Here is a 21,526-nt window from a genome sequence, read left to right as displayed (position 1 = left end):
CCTGAAGGCAGGGACAGATCTGGACGGCAACCTAGGAAGCAGGTACAATGCAAGTATTCTCAGCAAGAGAGCCACTTTCAACGCGGCCCGTGTTCAGATCATCAACGGGGTTAAGCGTCTTGCGGCTCGGATGTTTGCTCGCATCACCCCCACAAAGCCTAATGTTCGCCATCTTTGGACGAACAACTGACATGGAGGGATCCCTGCCCCTCTTGCAGTGTGACGGTACTACTGCAAGGGGTTTCCACCTCCTTATTTCGACTCTGCTCCCGCAGGTCGCGGAGGAGGACGCGTTCGATCCATATTGACCATTCCTCATAAATACCAGAAATAAGAACCATCAGATTGACTTACGACTCTTGCAGCCACAGCTAGCCGACTGCTCGGTCTGATGATTTAGCGTATCACGCGGTTCTCAACGACCGTCAATATTTTAAATAGACGTTTGCCACGCTATAGGAGACATTGGGCAGCTTCTTGGCGGCTTTTTGTCGATGGAAGCCCTTGTACGAGACGTTGAAATGCCAATGGTATCAGATGGCCAAAGTCTTCCAGATGGCTGGGAGAAAGGAAATCAAGAGCGTCGCGCAAAAGTACCCGCCGTGAGAAAGTCTGGAGATCCAAGAGACTGTTAGCAAGTGATGGAAAATAATGACTAGTCAACTTCGCCGGCGCAACCGCGACGAACTGGAAGTCTAACTGAGCAACCTTCTTTGCTCTTTGTTGTCAGCTCCTTCCGCATCTCCTGCTGAACGCGACTTCGCTGCCTGGAAAACTCACCTCGCCACGAGAGAAACAAGACCGGCAGCCTGCGCACACATCCGATCAAGCGCATCTGAGGCAACCTCGAAGCGAGCCAGAACCCTTCCTCAACATCACTTTCGGTCTCTCGCGACGAGCGACAATCTGAAGATTTCCGATCATTCGGCACCGAAAATCAACCACTACCAACCTGATTTCTTCCTGGTAACTCTTTTGCCCATATCTTACGTCATTTCAAGATAGCCATCTCACTGACTGACAAGTCCGAACTGCAGTCACTCCAGAAAACGCACCTTCCCCAAACGCCAGTCGTATCTTGTTGTGAAAAGCCTTCGACTAGCCATTGCAGGTCGTTCAATACGTGCCGCAAGAATGACAAAGGAGGCACAGGAACTCCACCGGCGAGAAACCCAACGCTGGCGCGACGAACTGCAGTCTCTCCTCGGCAGCAGCACAACGCCGGATGGCAAGGACATCGAAAACCTGCAGCGTGAAGTCTGCCACACCCTGGTTAGAATAATCAAGAATGCGCATGACAAACCCCCGGAATCGTTGTGGGATGTTGGAGGACCTCTCCATGGCATCCACTATCGTCGGCCTGTCATCAGATCTATCTGGGAGACCTCAGCGCGAAAGCAGACAGCCGTCGCTCTTACGCCCGCGACCTCCATGCGCGATATTGTACCGAGAGACGTTCAAGGTACCCAGTCAGCTAAAGCTGCAAGGTACAGTCGGCGAAATCAGTCCGTCGCAGGCGACACGGGTTCTCGGTCTTCCATGCCGTCCCCATCATCAATCACTGAGTCGTCAATCGCTCCTCCTGGCTCACATCAAGAGCAGGCCAATAACCAGCAACCCTCCAAGTCCGACACTGAGAACATCATGACTCAATGCACAGTCGACAGCCCTTCAGACCAAGCGCAAACATCTCAGTGTAGCCGCAGCGTGGTCTTTACATATATTAACGACACTGGACTGCTCATGTAAGGGTCTAGGACAAGGTCGATGCCATTGGTCTAGCCTACTACTACGAGTACAATAAATCTTCTTGAAGAACAGGAAACAGAACCGTATCCTCCCTATTTCCTGGGCATTCTTATAACCTTGCCATTGACCTTGTCGATATTCCTGGAACCTTCTAGCAAATGCGCCATTGGATTTTGGTGGGTCCAATGAGTCGTGGCTGAGGGTCTTGCCGAAGGCCGAACACCGGTCCATAGACCGTGACTGTAAGGGTCTAGGACAAGGTCGGTGCCATTGGTCTAGCCTACTACTACGAGCATTCCAAGCTGGAGGAAAGAAGAACCATTCTGGGAAAGAGTGGTGCCCTTCTCATCTTTAAATACATGTGAGTCTTCTTCCAGAAGCTTCCATTGAGTAAGGGCCGACAAGGTTCTCATAACCTTCCACGATATTCTGTAACCTTCCAAAGTATTCCATAGCTGAGGGTCTAGCCGAAGCTTCATATCGGTCCATAGACCGTGACAGTGACAGCTCAAAACTGGAAAGAGACTTCATGGCAACCTCATCTCAAGCATCATCCGACACGCTGCGCATCTCAACCCTTTCTAGTATTAGAATGGGGTTTAGTGGGCCCTCTGGATTTTTTTAGCGTTTTTAGCGTTTAGAGGTCAGATTACTAGGCCCTCTTAAAAGTGAGAAGTTAGCTCAGATATTATTATTAGACCTTATAAATTAAAAGTATAATTTACTTATTTCTTAGCAGATTTTTAAGCTTTTTATCTTTGTCACGGTCTATGGACCGGTGTTCGGCCTTCGGCAAGACCCTCAGCCACGACTCATTGGACCCACCAAATCCAATGGCGCATTCGCTAGAAGGTTCCAGGAATATCGACAAGGTCAATGCCAAGGTTATAAGAATGCCCAGGAAATAGGGAGGATACGGTTCTGTTTCCTGTTCTTCAAGAAGATTTATTGTACTCGTAGTAGTAGGCTAGACCAATGGCATCGACCTTGTCCTAGACCCTTACATTACAATAAATCTTCTTCCATTCTTTTTCTTTAGACTTCGGAACGCCCACGCGACACCGTAGTCGACGCAGACAACAATTAGTCAGTCGTCAGGTAGAAGGTCACTGCTTCGCAGGGCACCTCGTCGACAGTTCAGCAGTCATTCAGTCGTCAGGTAGAAGGTCACTGCTTCGCAGGGCACCTCGTCGACAGTTCAGCAGTCATTCAGTCGTCAGGTAGAAGGTCACTGCTTTGCAGGGCACCTCGTCGACAGTTCAGCAGTCATTCAGTCGTCAGGTAGAAGGTCACTGCTTTGCAGGGCACCTCGTCGACAGTTCAACAGTCATTCAGTCGTCAGGTAGAAGGTCACTGCTTCGCAGGGCACCTCGTCGACTATCCAATCAGTAGGAATCAGAACGAGTTACACTATTACGGAAGATCTCAACACATCAACGAATCGACAAGATGGCGACCAACGAAGGCATCAGCCCAACACCTGTCAACGTTCTGAAGACACAAAGCAGCAAACCTCGCCATAGCCTTCCCCACCCACCGATGTTCAATGGGTTGAAGTCGCAATGGCGCGGTTGGAAGCTAGAGATGGAGGGCAAGATCGAGGAGGACGCAGATGCGATTGGGAACATGAAGTCACAGTTGCGATATATATACACCCGTTTAGAAGGATCAGCCAAAACGAATATCACCACCTTCTACGAACTCGAACTCGGAAAAGAATACCCCAGGCCTCAGGCTTTGATTCGACGACTAGATCTTTTGTACGGCGAGAGGAACCGAAAGGACAAGGCTATTCAAGCTCTCCACACAATCCGGCAGAAGGACACCGAATCGTTCACCACATTCTACCCCCGGTTCGAAAAAGAGATTGCCAACGCGGAGGCCGAAGGATGGGAAGACTCAGCCAAGATATCTTACCTTCGAAACGCTCTTCACCCAAAGCTAAAAGCCCACCTCATCGGCTGCTCCCAGTCGCAACTTGACTTATATGAAGCATTCGCAACGAAATGCGAGGAGATCAGCAATCAAATGGAGTTGTTTGGAGAATGGACTTATGAGAAGAAAACGAACGCCCCGCAAAAGCCCACGTGGCCTCGTTCGCAACCCAATGCCGCTCCCACGAGAGACATGATGGAGTGGGAGCCCACGAATACTGTTCAAGTTAGAACATTCAACCCAAAGAGGAACATTACCGGATACCCCTCTCAGCGGCCAGAGGACCAATCCCTTCTCGGAAAACGAGCAAAGTGGGTCGATAAATCGGAGCTTGAGAAACGAAGGATCGAGAGGAGGTGTCTCCGTTGTGGAAGAGACGGTTGCAGGATAGATTATTGTCCGTTGGCAGCAGCAGTACCCCCATCTGGTCAGAAGACATCTGACTACAGAAGCATCGCCAAGGACAGAGACAGAGTTACCGAAGCCGCAGTCGAAGAAGACAACGAAGAAGATCAATAGGGACGCGCGGGAGTCACAGCTGAATGGAATCAGTTTCAGAATCAAGGCGGCATGGACCAAGAAGGGTTATATGTGAACATCGGAATCAACACAACATATTTTACCAGAGCCCTATACGACGATGGTTGCCACTGCTACATGTCTATTTCTTTGAAACTGGCCAGAAAGCTTCGACTCCCAACTATCGACATCACCCCTAGAGACCTTCTGCAAGTCTCACATGTTCAAAAACGAGCCATCACACAGGTGGCCTACTTTGATATCGATATCGACGGACACAAGCAGCAGAGAGTTTTTGCTTATGTCATCCCAGACCAAACGGAAGACGTCATTCTCGGTATCCCTTGGGCCCGCCAGCAAGACGTTCAAGTCAGGCCCCGATACAACGAGCTTTACGTTGGAACGACCGGAACGTACATTACAATCCGGCACTCCCCCACCTGGGACTCAGACCCTACGATCCGATCAGTCGCTGCAAGCACACTCACGACGATAATACGTTCTTCTCGGCGATCCCACAAACCGATCCAGATCTTCTCGGTTACCATGAAAGATATCGAAAAAGCGCTTGCTAGGTTCCAAAAAAAATCGACCGATCCAGCAACCAAACTACCAGCGCATTATCGCCATATGATCGATCTATTCAAGAAGGAAGTAGCCGACCGGTTGCCACCACACCGACCTGGTGTTGACCACGCTATTCAGCTCGAGAAAGACGACCACGGAAACGAGAAGCAACCACCATGGGGGCCCATTTACAGCATGTCCAAGGAGGAGCTACTAGTTCTCCGGAAAACCCTGACGGATCTGCTGGATAAAGGTTTCATCAGAGCCAGCAACTCCCCTGCTGCTGCCCCTATACTCTTCGTACGAAAGCCAGGAGGTGGTTTACGGTTCTGTGTGGACTACCGTAAGCTAAATTCCATTACCCGCAAAGACCGATACCCAATACCCCTTATCGCAGACACTCTCCGTCAGCTTTCAAAGGCAAAATGGTTCACCAAGCTGGATGTCTCATCTGCATTTTGGAAAATCAGGATGCGCGAAGGGGATGAATGGAAGACGGCGTTCCGCACTAGGTATGGCCTTTTTGAATGGCTGGTTACTCCGTTCGGCCTCACTGGTGCCCCAGCGACCTTCCAGAGGTACATCAACCATGTTCTGAGAGAATACCTAGACGACTTTGTTTCTGCCTATATCGACGACATTTTAATTTTTACGGACGGGACACTACATGATCACCGACAAAAAGTCCTGAAGGTGTTACAAAAGCTCCAAGAAGCCGGACTGCAACTGGATGTCGACAAGTGCGAGTTTGAACAAAAACGAGTCAAGTACCTTGGCTACATTGTCGATGTGGACTCGGGTATCAGTGTTGATCCAGACAAAATCGAAGCTATTGAGCACTGGGAAACACCAACAACTATTCGAGGCGTACGAGGATTCCTTGGATTCGCCAACTACTATCGAGACTTCATTCCGGATTTTTCCACAACAGCTGCGCCATTAACATACCTCACTAAAAAGGATGTCCCCTACCACTGGACCGATAATTGCCAACAAGCATTCGAAAAGCTCAAGACAGCATTAATAATGGCCCCCGTCCTGGCGAAGTTTGACCCTGAACGCCCAACTCGCGTGCAGCCAGACTCATCCGGATACGCTATGGGCGGAGAGTTATCACAACTGAACGAGACTAATGAGTGGCATCCAGTAGCCTACCATTCGAGACGATATACCTCCGCCGAGTCAAACTACCTCATCCATGACAAAGAACTCTTGGCAGTGGTGGAATGTCTAAAGCAATGGTCTGGAATGCTACGAAGCGTTGGGGAATTCACCGTACTATCGGATCACAAGAACCTCGAATACTTTATGAAAAAACAACAACTATCCGAGCGACAAGTCAGATGGGCATTAGAGCTATCACGATACAACTTCAGAATCGTTCACAGGCCTGGTAAAGAGGCAGTAGTTCCGGACGCGTTATCCCGCAGAGACCAGGACCTTCCGAAGGATGCCGACGATGAGAGGCTACGGGCACGCTACCAACAGCTCCTCGAAGTAGCAGAAGACGGATCCGTACAGATTCCAAGAACAATTACCTCGCTACAACCCCAGACGCAAATATCAAGTGGATGGGTGTCTGGCGGCGACAAAGACTATACTACCGACGAAAACGCGGACATGTCAGAGCCACCCGAAAGCCCTTTCATGGATGAAGAACTACGTAACCTCTGGGATCAAGCACTCCAGAACAACAATCGGTACTGGCTTATCCGCCAGGCAGTTTTACGATCAGACAGGCAGTTCCCGAGCAAATGGGGGCTCCCGATATCAATCTCCGAGTGTTCTATCGATAATGGAAAACGGCTTTGTTGGAGGGACCGTATCTGGATTCCATATTTTGAGCCCCTGCGTACTCGAATTATCCAACAATCTCACGATTCGACTGCTACCGGTCACCCGGGACGAGATCTCCTCAAAGCCATTATTAGCCGACGATTCACTTGGCCAGGGATGTCTAACGATGTCCGCCAATTTACAAGAAATTGCGACATTTGCGGAAGCAAAGCAGTTTGGAGAGAACGACGACAAGGGCTACTCAAACCCCTACCGATTCCAGACCGTCAGTGGACCGAAATCTCCGTCGACTTTATTACAGACCTACCTACCGTCAACGGCTATTCATCTATAATGGTAGTCACTGATAGGCTGTTCAAAAGCACGATATTCGAACCGATGAAAGAGATCACCACTGAAGCGGTTGCCAAGGCAATGCGAGACTGTTTCATACGGCATCATGGTTTCCCCAGAGCCATCGTTTCTGATAGAGGTCCGCAGTTTACCTCACTTATGTGGCAACGAATTTGTGCGTTGATGAAGATCCAAAGACGGCTTTCAACTGCCTACCACCCTGAGACCGACGGAGCCACAGAACGGATGAACCAAGAGCTTGAAGGCTACTTACGATGCTATACAACCTACTTCCAAGACAATTGGCCAGAATTGTTAGCTATTGCAATGATTGCCATAAACAATCGAACTTCACGAGCAACGGGAATGAGTCCCTTCTTCGCCACACATGGTTACCACATCGACCCAATCGAAGTACACGAGCCTCTTCGTACCACCTCCGACTCGCCTATTGCAAAAGGGGAGGCTTTTATTGCCAAGATCCGACAAGCCTCTGAAGTAGCGCAAGCTCTAATAGCTGACGCCCAAGAACACTACGAACGATATGCCAATCGATCGAGGCAACCCGCAGAACAATACAAAGTTGGAGACAAAGTCTGGCTCAGTCTTCGAAACATGAAAACCGACAGGCCGTCGAAAAAGATGGATTGGAAAAATGCCAAATACACGGTAACCGAGTTAATCGGATCACACGCTGTACGGTTGAATACACCTCCTGGTCCTCATAACGTATTCCATGTGTTGAACATTCGGAGGTCAGCGAATGATCCCTTGCCATCACAAATCGTTCACGAGCCACAGTTACCAGCCATTGTCGATGATAATGGACAAGAGGTTTACTATGTCGACAAAATTCTTCGCCACAAGCACAATAAGTCTACGGGAAAGGTTTCTGTGCTAGTAAAATGGTCGGGATACGAAAAGCCAACATGGGAACCGGTCACGGAACTGATGGAGACGGACGCCCTGCAAACATACTTATCAAAACATGAAGAACTCAAAAACTCTCTTCCGAGCCCTACAGAGGGAGAGAGGGGGTAATTGTCACGGTCTATGGACCGGTGTTCGGCCTTCGGCAAGACCCTCAGCCACGACTCATTGGACCCACCAAATCCAATGGCGCATTCGCTAGAAGGTTCCAGGAATATCGACAAGGTCAATGCCAAGGTTATAAGAATGCCCAGGAAATAGGGAGGATACGGTTCTGTTTCCTGTTCTTCAAGAAGATTTATTGTACTCGTAGTAGTAGGCTAGACCAATGGCATCGACCTTGTCCTAGACCCTTACAATCTTATTCTTTTTATTTTAGATCCAAAAAGAATATAAAGAGTCTTTTCTCTTTTCTTTAAGGACTATAAACTTAAAAACTATAAAGTTATATAGTTATAGTAGCTTTACACGCCTTTAGGCGTATGCGCGCTGCTATATCGTATAGCTCTTAGCCGCCTGGCCTACAACTATTTCAGTATGTCATCTTAGATCCCGCAGTCTCTAGCGGAATCCAGAACCACAAGCCGATTCCAAGAGACGTACAAGAACAGATGGCATCTTCTGGAAGATGCTCCATCATTGCTCCTATCCATCTTGCCGACAAACAGCACTGGGTGCTATCAAGGTTCGATCGAAGCAACGACGTTGTCCACGTTTACGACTCCCTATCCCCGACCGGTATTGATGGCCAAGTTCGAGCCTTCATCCTTCTGCTCATCACTACGCTGGCGATGCACGATCCCGTCCCCACGATTCACAGCTGTCATTGCCCCCTGCAGGCCGCCGAAGAAGACAGCGGAATAGCGGTGATTGTCAATGCGTTGAACATCATGACTGGAAACGGTCGTCTTGGAGTCGACAGCAACAAGAACTACACCCTTTAGCGAAAGGTGCTATGCCCGGTGCTGGATCCGACTGCAAAGAGGATATCAATGGACGATTGGATTCAATCCCATGCAAGCGTTGACACTATCAAGATGGAGCTGATACAGGTGAAGTCGCTTCTGAAAGCTCTATGCGAGCAGACGACCGCTCTGCCCGGCATCAGGAGCGACCAATTGGCGAACGAGTTCTATGCCCACAGAACGGCGCGAGAAGCCTTGAAAGTTTGCATACAATTTGATCCATGCCTCATACGACGACTGAATGCATCAATCGAGCGGTGCTCGGAGTTCATCAACAAGAGAGCAGGGGCTTGCGTATTCTTCGGTCGTGCCATATCTGCAATTGACGCTACCTTGGGCGAGATGGATGGCACTGGAAGCGACGTTGAGATATTGTGGTAAAGCTAAGCGTGGCGCCATCGACCTGATGCACGGGAGCATTTACCAAACCTACGGCGTCGACTTCGTCGACCACCAACGGCGACAGAAAGGATCGGTATATGCTCTGGGCCTTGAAGGCTAAGCCTGATTGCATGTTTATCTTAGGATTCTAAAGTAACTGTTCGTTGACTAATATGTTATCCCCATATGACTAAATGCATTCGTTGTGAAGCTCAGCGGACTGGCAATAGTCTGAGGTTTACTTTCAGGGATTGAATATCTTGTTTATGTGCTAGCTGAGTTCCAAGATGAAGCAATATTACAATGTCAAGAGTTCTGTGAGGGATCGGCATAAAGCCGTCCGACGACGTTGCCTTCCAGCAGCCGATCCACCCCCTCCGCTAGCCTTTCAAATGGAACCTCTTCGAGAGCTGGCTGAACTTTATTATTAGCAACAAGTTCGAGAGATTTCTTCACCTCTTTCAGCGAAGACCCGGCAGATCCAATGAGCTTGACGCCCAAGGCAACGAACAAGTGCGTGTCGATCACTGCTTGCTTCGAAGCAAGGCCAACAAGGATCACTTTCCCTCCAAGTTTGACTGCTTTGGCCGCCGCAGAAGTGGAAGACCCCGCACCAGCGAAGTCAAGCACAACATCAAATCGAACTCCGGGGAAGCTGTCAAAGGTCGTTCCCGAAGAATAAGCCCCCGCAAGTGCTGCCGCTGGAAACTTGCGGCGGTCTAGGTCGACGCAGAAAACACGAGCTCCCAAGCCAGCCGCAATCTGGACCGCCGAGAGGCCCAGACCGCCCAAGCCTATGACGGCAACCTTGGATTCTGGGCAAATCTGGCCCTCAGCAACGACTGCATGGTATGCCGTCGCTACAGCATCGGTAGCCACTGCTGCTTGGGCAAACGATACGCCATCCGGGATCGGCAAGGTTCGGTCTTCAGAGAGCACCACGTACTCGGCGAACCCACCGTCCCGACCTATTCCGGGGCTGTCGACTACATCTCCAAGTTCAACAGGATGTTTTGGTGTGATGACTGAAACGACAGCGTCACCAACTTTGAACTTGGTGATATCAGCTCCGCAAGACACGACAACTCCAGCGATCTCGTGTCCGAGAATGATGGGGCGTTTCCAGAAAAACGTGGTATCGATACCGGAAACGATATTGCAGTCGGTGTGGCATATGCCGCATGCCTTCACTTGGACCAAGACTTGGTCGTTCTGTGGAGTCGGCACAGGAACGTCGCAACGTTCGAGACCCTTTGAAGGGGTTGAGAAATGGTAAGCCTTCATGATTTTAGGGGTTTTGTAGATGGGTAATTCTTGAGCAAAGGCTATCGTGGCCCAGTCAATGTCTTCGATTTCAGTGTGACCGATGAAGGAAGTATGATGAAACAAGACTAAGAATTGAGGAGAATTCACTCGTAATTAAATAGAAAAATAGGAATCACTCAAGGCAAAGACACCAACCTTTCGGAACTCACTTCTATTGGGAATTTCATCGACTAAGCCCGGGTTAGAAGAAGTTTGTCAATCCAAGGCATTTGATCGCCACCGGGTAAATCATCGTCCCGCCTCTAATTTTCGACTCAAACCTAAACTTTCATGAAGGTTGAGATATTTGAATTAAATGAGGTAGAGATTGCGCACCTAATGTTTATTTTCATTCGTGGTGGTTGCCAAATGATTACTGATTACACCTCTGCCGCACGCATTGCCGAGGTGCGGCCACCCCTGAAGCCAAAAGCATCATAATCAGGCTTTGTCATCATGGCTTGAGAGATCAGACCCCGAATCATCGACGATGTTCAGTCTGACATCTGGTAGCATACAGGACGGCTTCGGTCGAATTGAGCTGGAGCTGGAGTGGGCTGAAGTCATGCCGTCGGGACAACTGAAAGGCCCAGATGTTGTTTCTGGGCCAAGATTAAGTTGCGCCTCCCATCGTAATTGCGTATATAATAAGGTCAGAATTTCCTTGAACAGCAAATTATTCTCCTAATCTGCATCCCGAGTTGACAGGCCAGAAATATATTTCCCCCACCAACAATCAACCCATTGAGTCAAAACTCCAATTCTTTTTTCCATCATCCGCAATGTCCACTCTTCAGATCGCCGAGACACAGTTTGTTACCGTCAACGGAATAAGAGTTGCTTTCAGACGCTTCGGAAAGCAGTCCCAGGTTCCATTATTGTACATCAACCACCTTCGCGGGTCGATGGACACACTTGACGCCCTACTGTTCAACGCCATTGCGAAGAACCGAGAGGTCATCGTCTACGACAGCTTCGGTATCGGCCATAGTGATGGACAAGTCCCCGAGTCTACAGCTGCCATGGCTGCGATTGCGGCCGGCTTCGTGGTTGCCATTGGCGTCGAGAAGGCCGACGTAATTGGGTTTTCGATGGGAGGCGGCGTAGCCCAGATCCTGGCTTGGGACTATCCTCACCTGGTGCGAAAGTTGGTTCTAGCCGGCACCCAATCTGCCATTGGCGAGGGCGTAGTACTGCCTCCCAAAGAGGTACTGGAAAGCGCGGGAGCAAACAATGACGAGCCTCCTACGTTGGAGGACATGCTGCGCCTCTTCTTCTTCCCATCGGATTCCAGCTTGGCGATCGGTCGTCAGTGGTGGAACCGTATTCACGAGCGTCAAGTAACAGGAGAAGAGCGAAAAGGGTTTCTTGTTGGCCCTGGCGCTCGATCCCAGCTGACGGCGATCTTCTCGTTCAGTCTCAACTCGAGCAACTTCGACCGTCTCAAGGACATCAAAGCGCCTACTCTAGTCACCAATGGCCACAATGACATTATGTCACCTACGCCAAACAGCTTTTCTCTCCAGCAGAACCTTCCAAACGCGCAGCTCATCATTTACCCCGATGCTGGTCATGGTCACCTGTTCCAGGTCCCAGAGCTGTACGCGAAGCACTTGGACTTATTCCTTGGGCATTGATAATCCTCAAGATTCGTCAGCTTGAACGGGTGTTTTTGTCACATGTATTCGTCACTCAGTGTAGTCATTGAAATTGAAGTCTACTCCGACAACGATTGTTTTTTGTCTTCGCGCCGTTGTAAAATCTGGGAACTCTCGAGTGACTGTCGATCTGGCCGCTTTTCCGTCTGCCCAGCTCTCGGTCAGCGACGTTGGAAACCCCTTCACTGCAAATCGGATAAAGCTGAGTGAAGCACCATCATCATACGCGCAAATATGCGGGAAGTCGTGTCCGTCTGTAGATTTAAGGATCTTTCAAATCCACAAAATCATCGGCATCAAACGTCTGAGGTGAAAGTTGAGTGATGGCCCTTCGCGCAGGGATCTGCCGCAGTATGCCTTGAAAACGGTTCCTTCCAGACTTGGGGTGCATGTAAAGTGGCGACGGGCGAACGTTGACGCGCCTTCTTTCAATGTCTGTGACATCCATGCGCGGCTCTTCAAAGGGCTGTTCCCAGAATTGGTTCGCTTGCCAGTCGGCATTCTGCCATTGCCGCCCAGCTAAGTCTAAAATGGCCATTACTAGAGGCGTAGTATGCACAGTCATCGCTGGCTTGGATAGTGCAACGAACAAGCATATTGCAATGATGCTTGTCGCATAGTGGCGTTGTCCGGGGGCGCCACTTTCTTGATATTGACTTGTTCATTTTGATGGTCTCCTGGGTTCAATTCTCCCCGGCGGGCTCGTGTTGTAGTCGTTGCCCAAGTTGATTCTGTATTTTCGGCTCGGTTTCCATAAACCCCATATCTTTCGGCCGCATTCATTGTGTCTGTCCTGAAAGGAATGATCACGGACATGCCATGATATCGGGGAAAAGGTCTGCATGATAGCAGTGTGTGGGAGGCAAGTGGCTCTCCGTCACTTTGTCGGTGACAACCTGCGCTTGTTGTTGAATACACTGGAGTGATCGAGGGGCCTGCGGTCGTCTTCTTATTATTTTGGGATCTTTTATCTGTGTTAGGTCATGATCGAAGAGTCAGATATCGTTGCGTGGAAGGCAGAGCATGACGAAGAGAGGTTAATGGCTGGGTGCGGATGATGGGAGAGCGAGGCGTCTTCTTGAGACCCTCGCTCGACGAGGAGACGGTAGTCCTCGCCTGTGGGTATCATGAGCATTGAAAAGGGACTGCAAAAGTGAATATGTATCCGACGTTGACGCGTGTCTACTCACCGTCGCGAAGAAAGTGCTGGCGATGATTGACTTCGGGCGGTGTTGCCGGGCGAAAATGACAAGACAGCGGAGGGCACATCACAGAATTTGGAGGACATGAATTCAAAATGCGGGGACAAAGCATTCAAAACTTCGATGACGGACCATGCCAGTGAAAGGTAAATGAAAACAGGCAGCAAGGCTTTGTACGTAGAAAAGGAAGGGACGCACCGTTTTCGTTTTCATTGATGAGATTATGCCGTTCTTGATTTTCTTCCAGCTACGAGAAGTGCAAGTACGTAAAGCAGTCTGGTAGAAAAGACCCTTCAACATAACATCTCTATCAGGTCGACCCTATCCATCTCCAGTCCCCAAGCTAGGAAGGCGCGGTTGAATACCATCTCAAACTTTCCCGGCAGTCCCGGCTCTGCATCCAACCGCGATCCCGGAGGTGTTCTTAGGCTCGGTCAGTACATGGCGCCTCCAATCTTCTCTTGCTGGGCCTCGATGACATCGTCCTCCTCAAGGTCAAGGCTGCGGGGGGTGTCGTCCTCCACCAGTCGAGTGCCGTCGAAGATGAATCTAACGGACTTGGGGTCCTTTCCTTGTCTCTCACAGAACGCTACCATGACTTTCTGCATCCGAGTGTCCCGTTTAATCTTGAACACGATAGTGTGACCAGTAGTGTCGACAATCTTTACGTTTATGGCCGCGTTGTTGGGAGTCTCAGCAGCACCATGAGGAGCCGCATCCTCGGGGGCAGGGGCCTGGGGAGCGGGAGCGTGGGGAGGAACGTCTGTGGGACGGGAGTTGAATTAGCAACTGTTACTGACAGAGGGCAATCAAGGTAGGTCTATGTCGTGGGGTGCTTGGAAGAAAGGAGGTAAAAGAGGCCGACAGACCGTTGGCGCCAGACGGGCCGGGAGGAGGCGGCTGCTCGTTGCCATCACGGGCGCTCTCCTGCTTGGGTTCCATCTCGATAGTTGTCGGAGGTTTTGGGTAATACCGGACGTCGACACTTGGATTTGGTGGTGTTGTAGTTGGCAGAGCTCGTTGGTGTCGGTTGAGATGTGGAGGTGAAGACGAATTTTGTTGTGGGTTCACTCGGTTGTTGATGGGCGGTCGAGAGGTTGGTGGGCTGTGTGGCAGCTCGAGGGCAAACGTGAATGAAAGGGAAGGCACGAGATTTGCGCAGCCTAGGCCGTACCTGCTGTTTCCAGACCAACTTCTCACTGGTGAAAGGCTGCTGGTGCCTTCCAGTTGGCCGCACTTTTCGTGAGTCGCCTGGCAGCCTAGCTAAGACCATGCAATCCATAATTCAAAGTCCTAACATAGCAGAGCATGCTACTCAACTGCCACTTAATCGCCCGTGTAAAACAGCTAATGGCCATGCACACTGCAAAATGTGAGGTTATTGACATTTGACTTATGCTCTCTGAAGTTAAGGAAAGGTGCAAAAATCAAAACGTGATCGATGCAGGGATCGAACCTGCGATCCTCTGCGGAATACGCTTGTAAAGCAGATGCCTTAAACCACTGGGCCAATCGACCGTATGAGATGATCAACTCTATTGTGAGTGTCCACTTGTGGACTTGTGGATCATCCATGCACGCTACGGCGAGAATGGCCAGACCAGAGACCTGGGAATAGCTGGATGATATTGGAGGTCTTGCCGAGATGTAGTGCTTATTCTATTTCAAATGAAGCTGTAAAAAAGACAGCTAGATGTACATAGTAGTTATTTACAGCATTTAAACACCTAGTAAATATAAATTGGACGAATGCAAATTGGAACGAAGAGTTATTATGAAAGACAAATTTAATTGCTGCAACCAATGGTTCTTGCAACATTCCGTTTTGCTCAGAGTCTGAATTGAATCTGAAGGACAACAAAATTGAGGTTTGAGGTTCTTCTTGCTCGGTTCTTCTTGCTCTTCATGGTGCCAGCGGTAGACCGAAATGTCTATGGTTTTGCTGACCATTGAACTGAGACCCCAGGCACATCCTTTTGCACCCAGCCAACAATGAAAAGAAATCAAAGTCGCCAGCCTAGCCATTTCAGTCCTGTTTGCGCCCAAACTTGCCGTCATTGTCGCCAGTTCTCTGACATTTTGTCTTTTTGCCACAATACCCAGTCAGCTTCCAGCCTCGGAACAAACGCCTTGGTCACCGTTTGTTGAGTTTCGGAATCTCCCACTCCACTCCACACGGAAAACGTCTTGGATATCCTGTACACAGTCAAAATCGCAGCATTTAACTTCTCGAAAACTGGCCAGCTGACTGTTTGCTGACCTCGGTTTACTACAGCAATTCTCAGCTACCAGTGAGTTGTTTTCCATCCTGCCAACATTCAGTCTTCGCTTAGAGACTGATTTCTTCTGGTGCCCAGGATCTACTCGACGCGAACTCGGTGCCATTCAACGCTTCCGATGACCAAGTTAGCGCCCGTTCATGACCATGATGAATGAGAACGCGCATATCAGATACCAATGAGACACTCGATTCCTTGTGTACTGGGTGATCAGCGCGTCGAATGGCGTGATCCCTCTGTCGCAGACAATGATCGAAACCCGCTCCAGCCGACGACGACCGGGCACGTCACAATCTCAACGAGGTTGGCAATGGCGCGTCGCATCGCGCACTTCGGGCAGCCTACTCCAAGCATCATCTTTGGGTTACTGAAGTCCGTCATCCGAATCAGGACTTCATTCTACGAACAGTACCATTCTCTTCAGACGTCTCAGCTGGATCCTGTCCTCGAGAGAAGCAACGCGTGCCACAAGATTTTCATCTATGCCCTTTCCATAGTTTGCAATGTTCTGAGAGGCCAAAAATGGGAGCGCTGTCAAAGCCTCGAGGACGACGAGCCTCTCGAAGGAGTCCAAAACCTCGAGACCATGTTCGGCAATATGTTCTCAGCTCTATCGTCTCATTCAAATGGTTCGGCATCAGACCATGAGCCACAAGAGGGGTCGTCAATGCATGTCCCTGCCCAGAGGCAGGCTCGGAAGAAATGCAAAAGGGTGAGAAAGCCGGCGAAGGGAAAGAAGGGAAAGAAACACAACGTCTTGAGAGCCCTCAAGACTGGCCCTTTCAACCGCGTGTCCCTTACTGACTGCGATATTGATTCCTTCGGAAGCTGCTCCATGGCTACACACGCTCTGGCTCAGGAGTGGTCTTCACTGAGAACGTACATACAGGACATCTGGCAAGAGGTCGCCTACGAGGGGTTCAATAGCGTCGTCGCAGCAGCGCAATCGAACATGGCGGTTTCCATGATCCAGCAAGCCCAACTGGCTATTTTCGCCGAGTTCCCCAACCGTGACGGGTAAGCAAATTTACTCCGCACTTTCCGGGCTGAACCGAAGGAGAACACCCGCTCTTGAGGATGCAACTGGTATGCAGTCTTTCTGGTGGTCACTCTCTATGGTCCCGACAAAGCGTATTGGGGAAGAGTGTCAGGCTGGATGGACATGGCCGAGCAGTCTATGGTTCATGCATTCTATGACTTGTTAGATTTCATCGCCGACTACCGCAAAAATCGGAACGGGAAGCCCACCAAGGCTATGCAAATGGGGATACGTGATTGGGAACCGAGATTGGATCTACAACAAGCCACAAAAGCCCAAAGATTAGCGTGGCGCCGTCAACACACGATCGAGTAGCTGTATGATCTAGTAAACTTCTATGCGCTTCCAGCCTTGGTGATTCGAGTGTCCATAGACGGCCAGCTGGCTTTGGAAGATCTTGATTGGTCTCCTAGCGGTGTTTATGGAAAGCAGAAAAGTCTTATTAGACTAAACTTTGCAAGCTTTCTCACTGGCCTCGTCATGAATAAGTCGGGGACCCCGCATGAGAGGAAGATTCTTCCACACCATGTGTTCCAGCTGCAATGCATTGTCGACTCCTTCACAGTCTCTTGTGGTTGGTCTATGCACCATCTCAAAGGCCATGTGTTGGAGCCCCCGCGTTCTTCTACAATTGAACCGAGGAAATCAGAGCGTTTGTGTATGGCGACAAAGCTAGCCATCGTCCAAGATACATAATTACAAGGGGCAGGTGCGCTGAAGCAGCTTCTTCGGAAAAAGCATCAAGCTAGCCAGGGGTTCGACGATTACAATTTCACGAATGAAATGATCAAAGATCTGGAATCAGAGCTCTCCCAGTGGCTTACCCCAACAAGCTCACAGAAGCCTGTGACCTCGCCTCGCAAGTTTCCACCACTGATTGCAGAGGCCTTTTGCAGCACTCACCTTGGCTTTGCGGTAACAGCTTGATCGAAGGTCTGAATATGGCGTTTTGTACAGGCATGATCATCTGGGAATCCATCCCGGAGCCCAAGATGCTCACATTCTTCCATAATTAATTGGTTGATGAGGGACTGTTGGAAGGAATTGAGATTCTTGGCAAGATGAAGTTTTACTTTCCTGAGTCAATCCGATTAGACGGATACCCAGTTTCAGACCGTTTCTCAAAGTGGATGAAATTTATGTCAACATGCCCAGGAAATCGCAGCGGATCTCAAGCTCCGAATCAGCGGGGTCTCCATGGTCGCTCTACCGCCGATAATCCCGGCCCGCGACTTTGTTATTCAACCAAGTCGCATTTGATGGTCTACGACGAAGCCGCACGGAACTTACAACGTGTTCCTGACTCTGTCCTCCGGCCACTAGGGAATCTATGGCGGCTCCGATTCAGCCAAACGCCCGTGTACGTGGACTCAGTCACTGGAAAGCAGAAGCTCCAAGACACACCAATCATTTGCCGGCTTCGCGATCTCTAGTTTCCTGAGGGCTGCATCCCTGAACTTTTCAAACAGGCCAGCGAATTTGCAACGGAGATCGTTGCCAGTCGAGCCAAACCCTTGAGTCACTCACGGAACTTGAAAGGAGAAATCCTTCAGAACGTCAGGCTAGATGTACACGCCTATCCGCAGGCCAAAATAACACACCCAGGAACTTTGAGTCTAGCAGATTTACCGAGGACGGGTATGATCAGTTCAGTTCATGTCGTGTTTTCAGACATGGAGAAAGGGCTGGGCTCAATGAAGAATCCACTTTATACCCACGTCTACGACAACCAGAGTGGTTTGTTCAAGTCTGAGCCTGTGGGCCTAACTCGGGGTGGTCTATGTGGAAGCAGTCGGGGTTGTTGGCGGGGGATTGCGGACTCTCTTCGGGGTCGAACCTGTCTGTTTCTGATAACAGCATCTGGAAGGAGCTGGATACCGACTCGAAAAGGCTCAGCGAGACGCATGAGTGTACAACGAAGGACGACAGATGTTCCGTCACGTGTACATCCTGATCTGGTTATCGCACACTTTGGGATGGGAATGAAAATGACACTGCACGAAAAAAAATTGGAACCAAGAAGCCATTGTCCAGGGTGCTAGGATGACTATCGTGACAGGCTGTGGAAGCTGAGCCGGAGTTTGTAAGATAGTTCGTAATCGAAGGCAATGAGAATTTGAGGCTGTGCAGCAAGCCCAGAAGACGATGGTCCCATTGCATTCAACTTAGTAGGGCTGAGATACAGATACAGGGCGATTATCCCAAGGTAGAAAATCAGGTGTGAGGTCTGGTATGCTACATAAAACGAAAGGAGCCAAAAAGAAAAAAGAAGGCGGGGGTTGGAAACAAAAAGCATAAAAATAATGGACGAACTGGGGTTTGAACCCAGGACCCTCCGCAAGCAAGGTAGATGTATCATGCGAAGCGGACATTCTACCACTGAACTATTCGCCCTTTGTTCTGGTTGATGAGTGCCGCGGAAGATGGAAGCCATCAATGGGATGGCCAGCACTGCGTCAGGACGAAGGCAGGGAGTCTGACCTTCCAAATCGTGGTGTTATCACTAGCCAGTCCGCCAGAAGGGCAGGCGGGCGGCTTCCGTAAAAGCTGGTGTGGATGGGCTGCCCATCACCCCCCTTCCTGCCTGATCCGCAGTCCTGACTTTGCTGACGACACCTCAAACGAACAAACGAGCTTTTGTTTGGAATGGAAAGTTCAGATGACGGAGCACGAAGTCGCTGCTGCAGCTGGAGCCACAAGTGTCGTTACCCAGGGAGATAGCCCGATATGTATGGAAGGAGCTGCTCAGCTTTGGGGCATCCTCTTGCACTCGTCCTGCCTCAGCCAGCATGTGAAGTCAACCACCAGCCTCACCTCCACTGACCTACCCTCACCTCACGTCAATGTTCTCTCGCCATTCGAACTTCACTCCCAAAACATCTCTCTCGACGCAACCCATCACAACAGGTCACCAAGTATCTCTCCATCCATCCTCACCGATCCCATTTATCCGAAATCGCAATGTCGTCGCAAGCCCCCAACCGCAACTTATGGGATGCTTTCTCGGGCATGCCAACCGAAATGCAAATTGCAATCCTGCAACACCTACCAAAGAGGAGACTGGTTCTCTTAGCCCAGCTCAACAACAGATGTTTCGATCTCGCTATTGAAGTGAGATGGAAAGAAGCCGAGCTGTCTGCACTCATGCGGGTGCCGTCTAGCAACGGCAGAAGACAAACGTATGCCAACCACGTTAGAACTCTCCGCGTTAGACAGATATCCTCAGAGACTTTGCCAAGAGTGTTGGCTCTTAGCTTCCCCAAGCTTCGATCCCTGAAAAATGTTAATGTCACTCGGTGCGACGCAGCTGCTTTGGATCTCCTTCGCCACTTCGCCCAGCTCTACAGAATTCTCGACTTGGAGATGTTATCCTCCCAGCGGGTCCCTGAAACTTTCATCGGGCAGGTTCGCAACTTCAGCCATCTGAAACGGCTTGATATCGACTTCGCCTTGGGTTCCTCTCTCGACCTCAAGCCCAAAAACGCCATCTCATGGCCAAACTTGGAGCACGCTTTGGTGCGATTTGGCAGCGGCAGGCCTCCTGATAGCCTGGTTCAGGATTTCCGAAGATGCCCCTCCCTTGAGAAATTCGAACTCAAAACGGAGCAGCTTCCTAGATTGATGCTTCTCGGGCCGTCGGTTGCTAGCGGCGCGGCCGGTTTTGAAGCACTTCGGCACCTTGACATTCGCATCAGCCACCACACTGTCATTCAGGAAATCTCACGGCTCACTGACCTGACTAGCCTGAAAATAGATTTAGGCGACACTGTTAATTTCCCTCCCACCAGTTTCTCCCAACTCGCGAAGCTTCGGGACTTGGCGAGTCTTTCTCTAACCAGCACGAGACAACCCAACCTACACCCTCTTTTCGACCGGGAAGTTGAGCAATCTGATATTCTTGACTTGATTCGTCACCTCGGCAAGCTGGATTACTTCAGCTGGAATCTCGAAAGTGTTGTCGACACCCATGGACTTATCGAGGGGATTGCGCGCCTTCAGACGAATTTGCAGAAGACTTATCTCGGTTTCGCCGTGCACATTCCTGATGTTTTCGAGCTTAAAGACGTTACGATGAAAACTCAGAAAAGTCTCCGGGTCCTTCGTGTACGAAATACGCTGTTCGACACATATCTTCCTGACCACGAGGCGACGGAGGTGGCTGCTCGAACAGTCAAGACTTTGTTCCCATCACTCAAGGTTTTCGAAGTGGAGGCGGAAGGCTCCATAGAACACTGGTGAAGCCTTTGACTACAATTTTCAACAGCTAGCATGACAGTGGACTGCTCTGGGTTTAGGCTTGCAAACACGAAGGATGGTCTTGTCTGGCGGATATTTGTAGGGCTCTGCTTGGTCACGAGAGGCCTGAGTCTGATCTCGAGAATCACGGAAACACTTGGAAACCCCTGGCGGTAGGCATACCTTCTCGCCTGTGTAATTTACGCCCAAAAGATTGGGGAAATGGTGGTCTACACCAGCGGTTACAGGACGGTATGCAGCTTCGCAACCAAGGAGACGGTCTTAGGAAAAGACTAGCGTAATATGCATCGAAAGGGAGATCGGACTCAGCGACTTCAATGCACAGCAATGACGGCCATGTGAACAGGTTTATGGCAAAGATTCATCTCGCGTGACGTTGGGTTAATGCCTCGTTTCAAATTAAGAAAACCGCAGATGGTTTGTGCTCCCATATCCATTGCAATGCCATAGGAGGAAATTTTCAGCTCTTCCTTCGGCAACCAACGCCGATATCTTTGCCCAGCCTAGACTATCTGAACCATACAACCCTTGGTGGAGGTCACACGCGGGGCAGCAAAATCCCCGCATTCTGGACATCCCCAAGGAAGACATTCATCCATCGCCTTGGCAA

At 50.0% G+C, this 21,526-nt stretch overlaps 7 protein-coding genes across 7 annotated transcripts; 5 read left to right on the top strand and 2 right to left on the bottom strand.

Annotated features, from left to right (window-relative positions):
* Positions 1-3,198: 3,198 nt before the first annotated feature.
* Positions 3,199-7,150, top strand: Tf2-8-0 (Transposon Tf2-8 polyprotein; the record flags this gene model as incomplete). Its single annotated transcript, XM_066152569.1, has 7 exons — positions 3,199-3,995; positions 4,311-5,113; positions 5,168-5,282; positions 5,336-5,348; positions 5,476-6,470; positions 6,930-7,039; positions 7,098-7,150. The coding sequence occupies 7 exons, from the start codon at positions 3,199-3,201 to the stop codon at positions 7,148-7,150; spliced, it is 2,886 nt and encodes a 961-aa protein (XP_066007926.1).
* Positions 7,151-8,441: 1,291 nt separating this feature from the next.
* On the top strand, positions 8,442-8,774 carry CGGC5_v011685 (uncharacterized protein; the record flags this gene model as incomplete). The annotated part of the gene is made up of 1 exon (XM_032023699.1): positions 8,442-8,774. The coding sequence occupies one exon, from the start codon at positions 8,442-8,444 to the stop codon at positions 8,772-8,774; it is 333 nt and encodes a 110-aa protein (XP_031879600.1).
* A 708-nt stretch (positions 8,775-9,482) lies between these two features.
* adhT-1 (alcohol dehydrogenase) lies at positions 9,483-10,460 on the bottom strand (the record flags this gene model as incomplete). Its single annotated transcript, XM_032023700.1, has 1 exon — positions 9,483-10,460. The coding sequence occupies one exon, from the start codon at positions 10,458-10,460 to the stop codon at positions 9,483-9,485; it is 978 nt and encodes a 325-aa protein (XP_031879608.1).
* Positions 10,461-11,263: 803 nt separating this feature from the next.
* On the top strand, positions 11,264-12,118 carry rutD-0 (putative aminoacrylate hydrolase RutD; the record flags this gene model as incomplete). Its single annotated transcript, XM_032023701.1, has 1 exon — positions 11,264-12,118. One exon carries the CDS (start codon positions 11,264-11,266, stop codon positions 12,116-12,118), a length of 855 nt encoding a protein of 284 aa, XP_031879605.1.
* A 1,657-nt stretch (positions 12,119-13,775) lies between these two features.
* Positions 13,776-14,283, bottom strand: SMT3-0 (Ubiquitin-like protein SMT3; the record flags this gene model as incomplete). The annotated part of the gene is made up of 2 exons (XM_066152568.1): positions 13,776-14,104; positions 14,142-14,283. The coding sequence occupies 2 exons, from the start codon at positions 14,281-14,283 to the stop codon at positions 13,776-13,778; spliced, it is 471 nt and encodes a 156-aa protein (XP_066007874.1).
* Positions 14,284-15,930: 1,647 nt separating this feature from the next.
* Positions 15,931-16,641, top strand: CGGC5_v011681 (uncharacterized protein; the record flags this gene model as incomplete). Its single annotated transcript, XM_032023703.1, has 1 exon — positions 15,931-16,641. One exon carries the CDS (start codon positions 15,931-15,933, stop codon positions 16,639-16,641), a length of 711 nt encoding a protein of 236 aa, XP_031879604.1.
* Positions 16,642-19,620: 2,979 nt separating this feature from the next.
* On the top strand, positions 19,621-20,898 carry CGGC5_v011680 (uncharacterized protein; the record flags this gene model as incomplete). The annotated part of the gene is made up of 1 exon (XM_032023704.1): positions 19,621-20,898. One exon carries the CDS (start codon positions 19,621-19,623, stop codon positions 20,896-20,898), a length of 1,278 nt encoding a protein of 425 aa, XP_031879609.1.
* Between the last annotated feature and the right edge of the window lie 628 nt (positions 20,899-21,526).

This window comes from Colletotrichum fructicola (assembly GCF_000319635.2).
Source record: "Colletotrichum fructicola Nara gc5 chromosome Unknown KSG_Nara_v1_contig07, whole genome shotgun sequence".
Lineage (NCBI taxonomy): Eukaryota > Fungi > Ascomycota > Sordariomycetes > Glomerellales > Glomerellaceae > Colletotrichum > Colletotrichum fructicola.
Note: the sequence above shows the minus strand (reverse complement) of the source record. Positions and strands in the feature narration are given on the sequence as shown.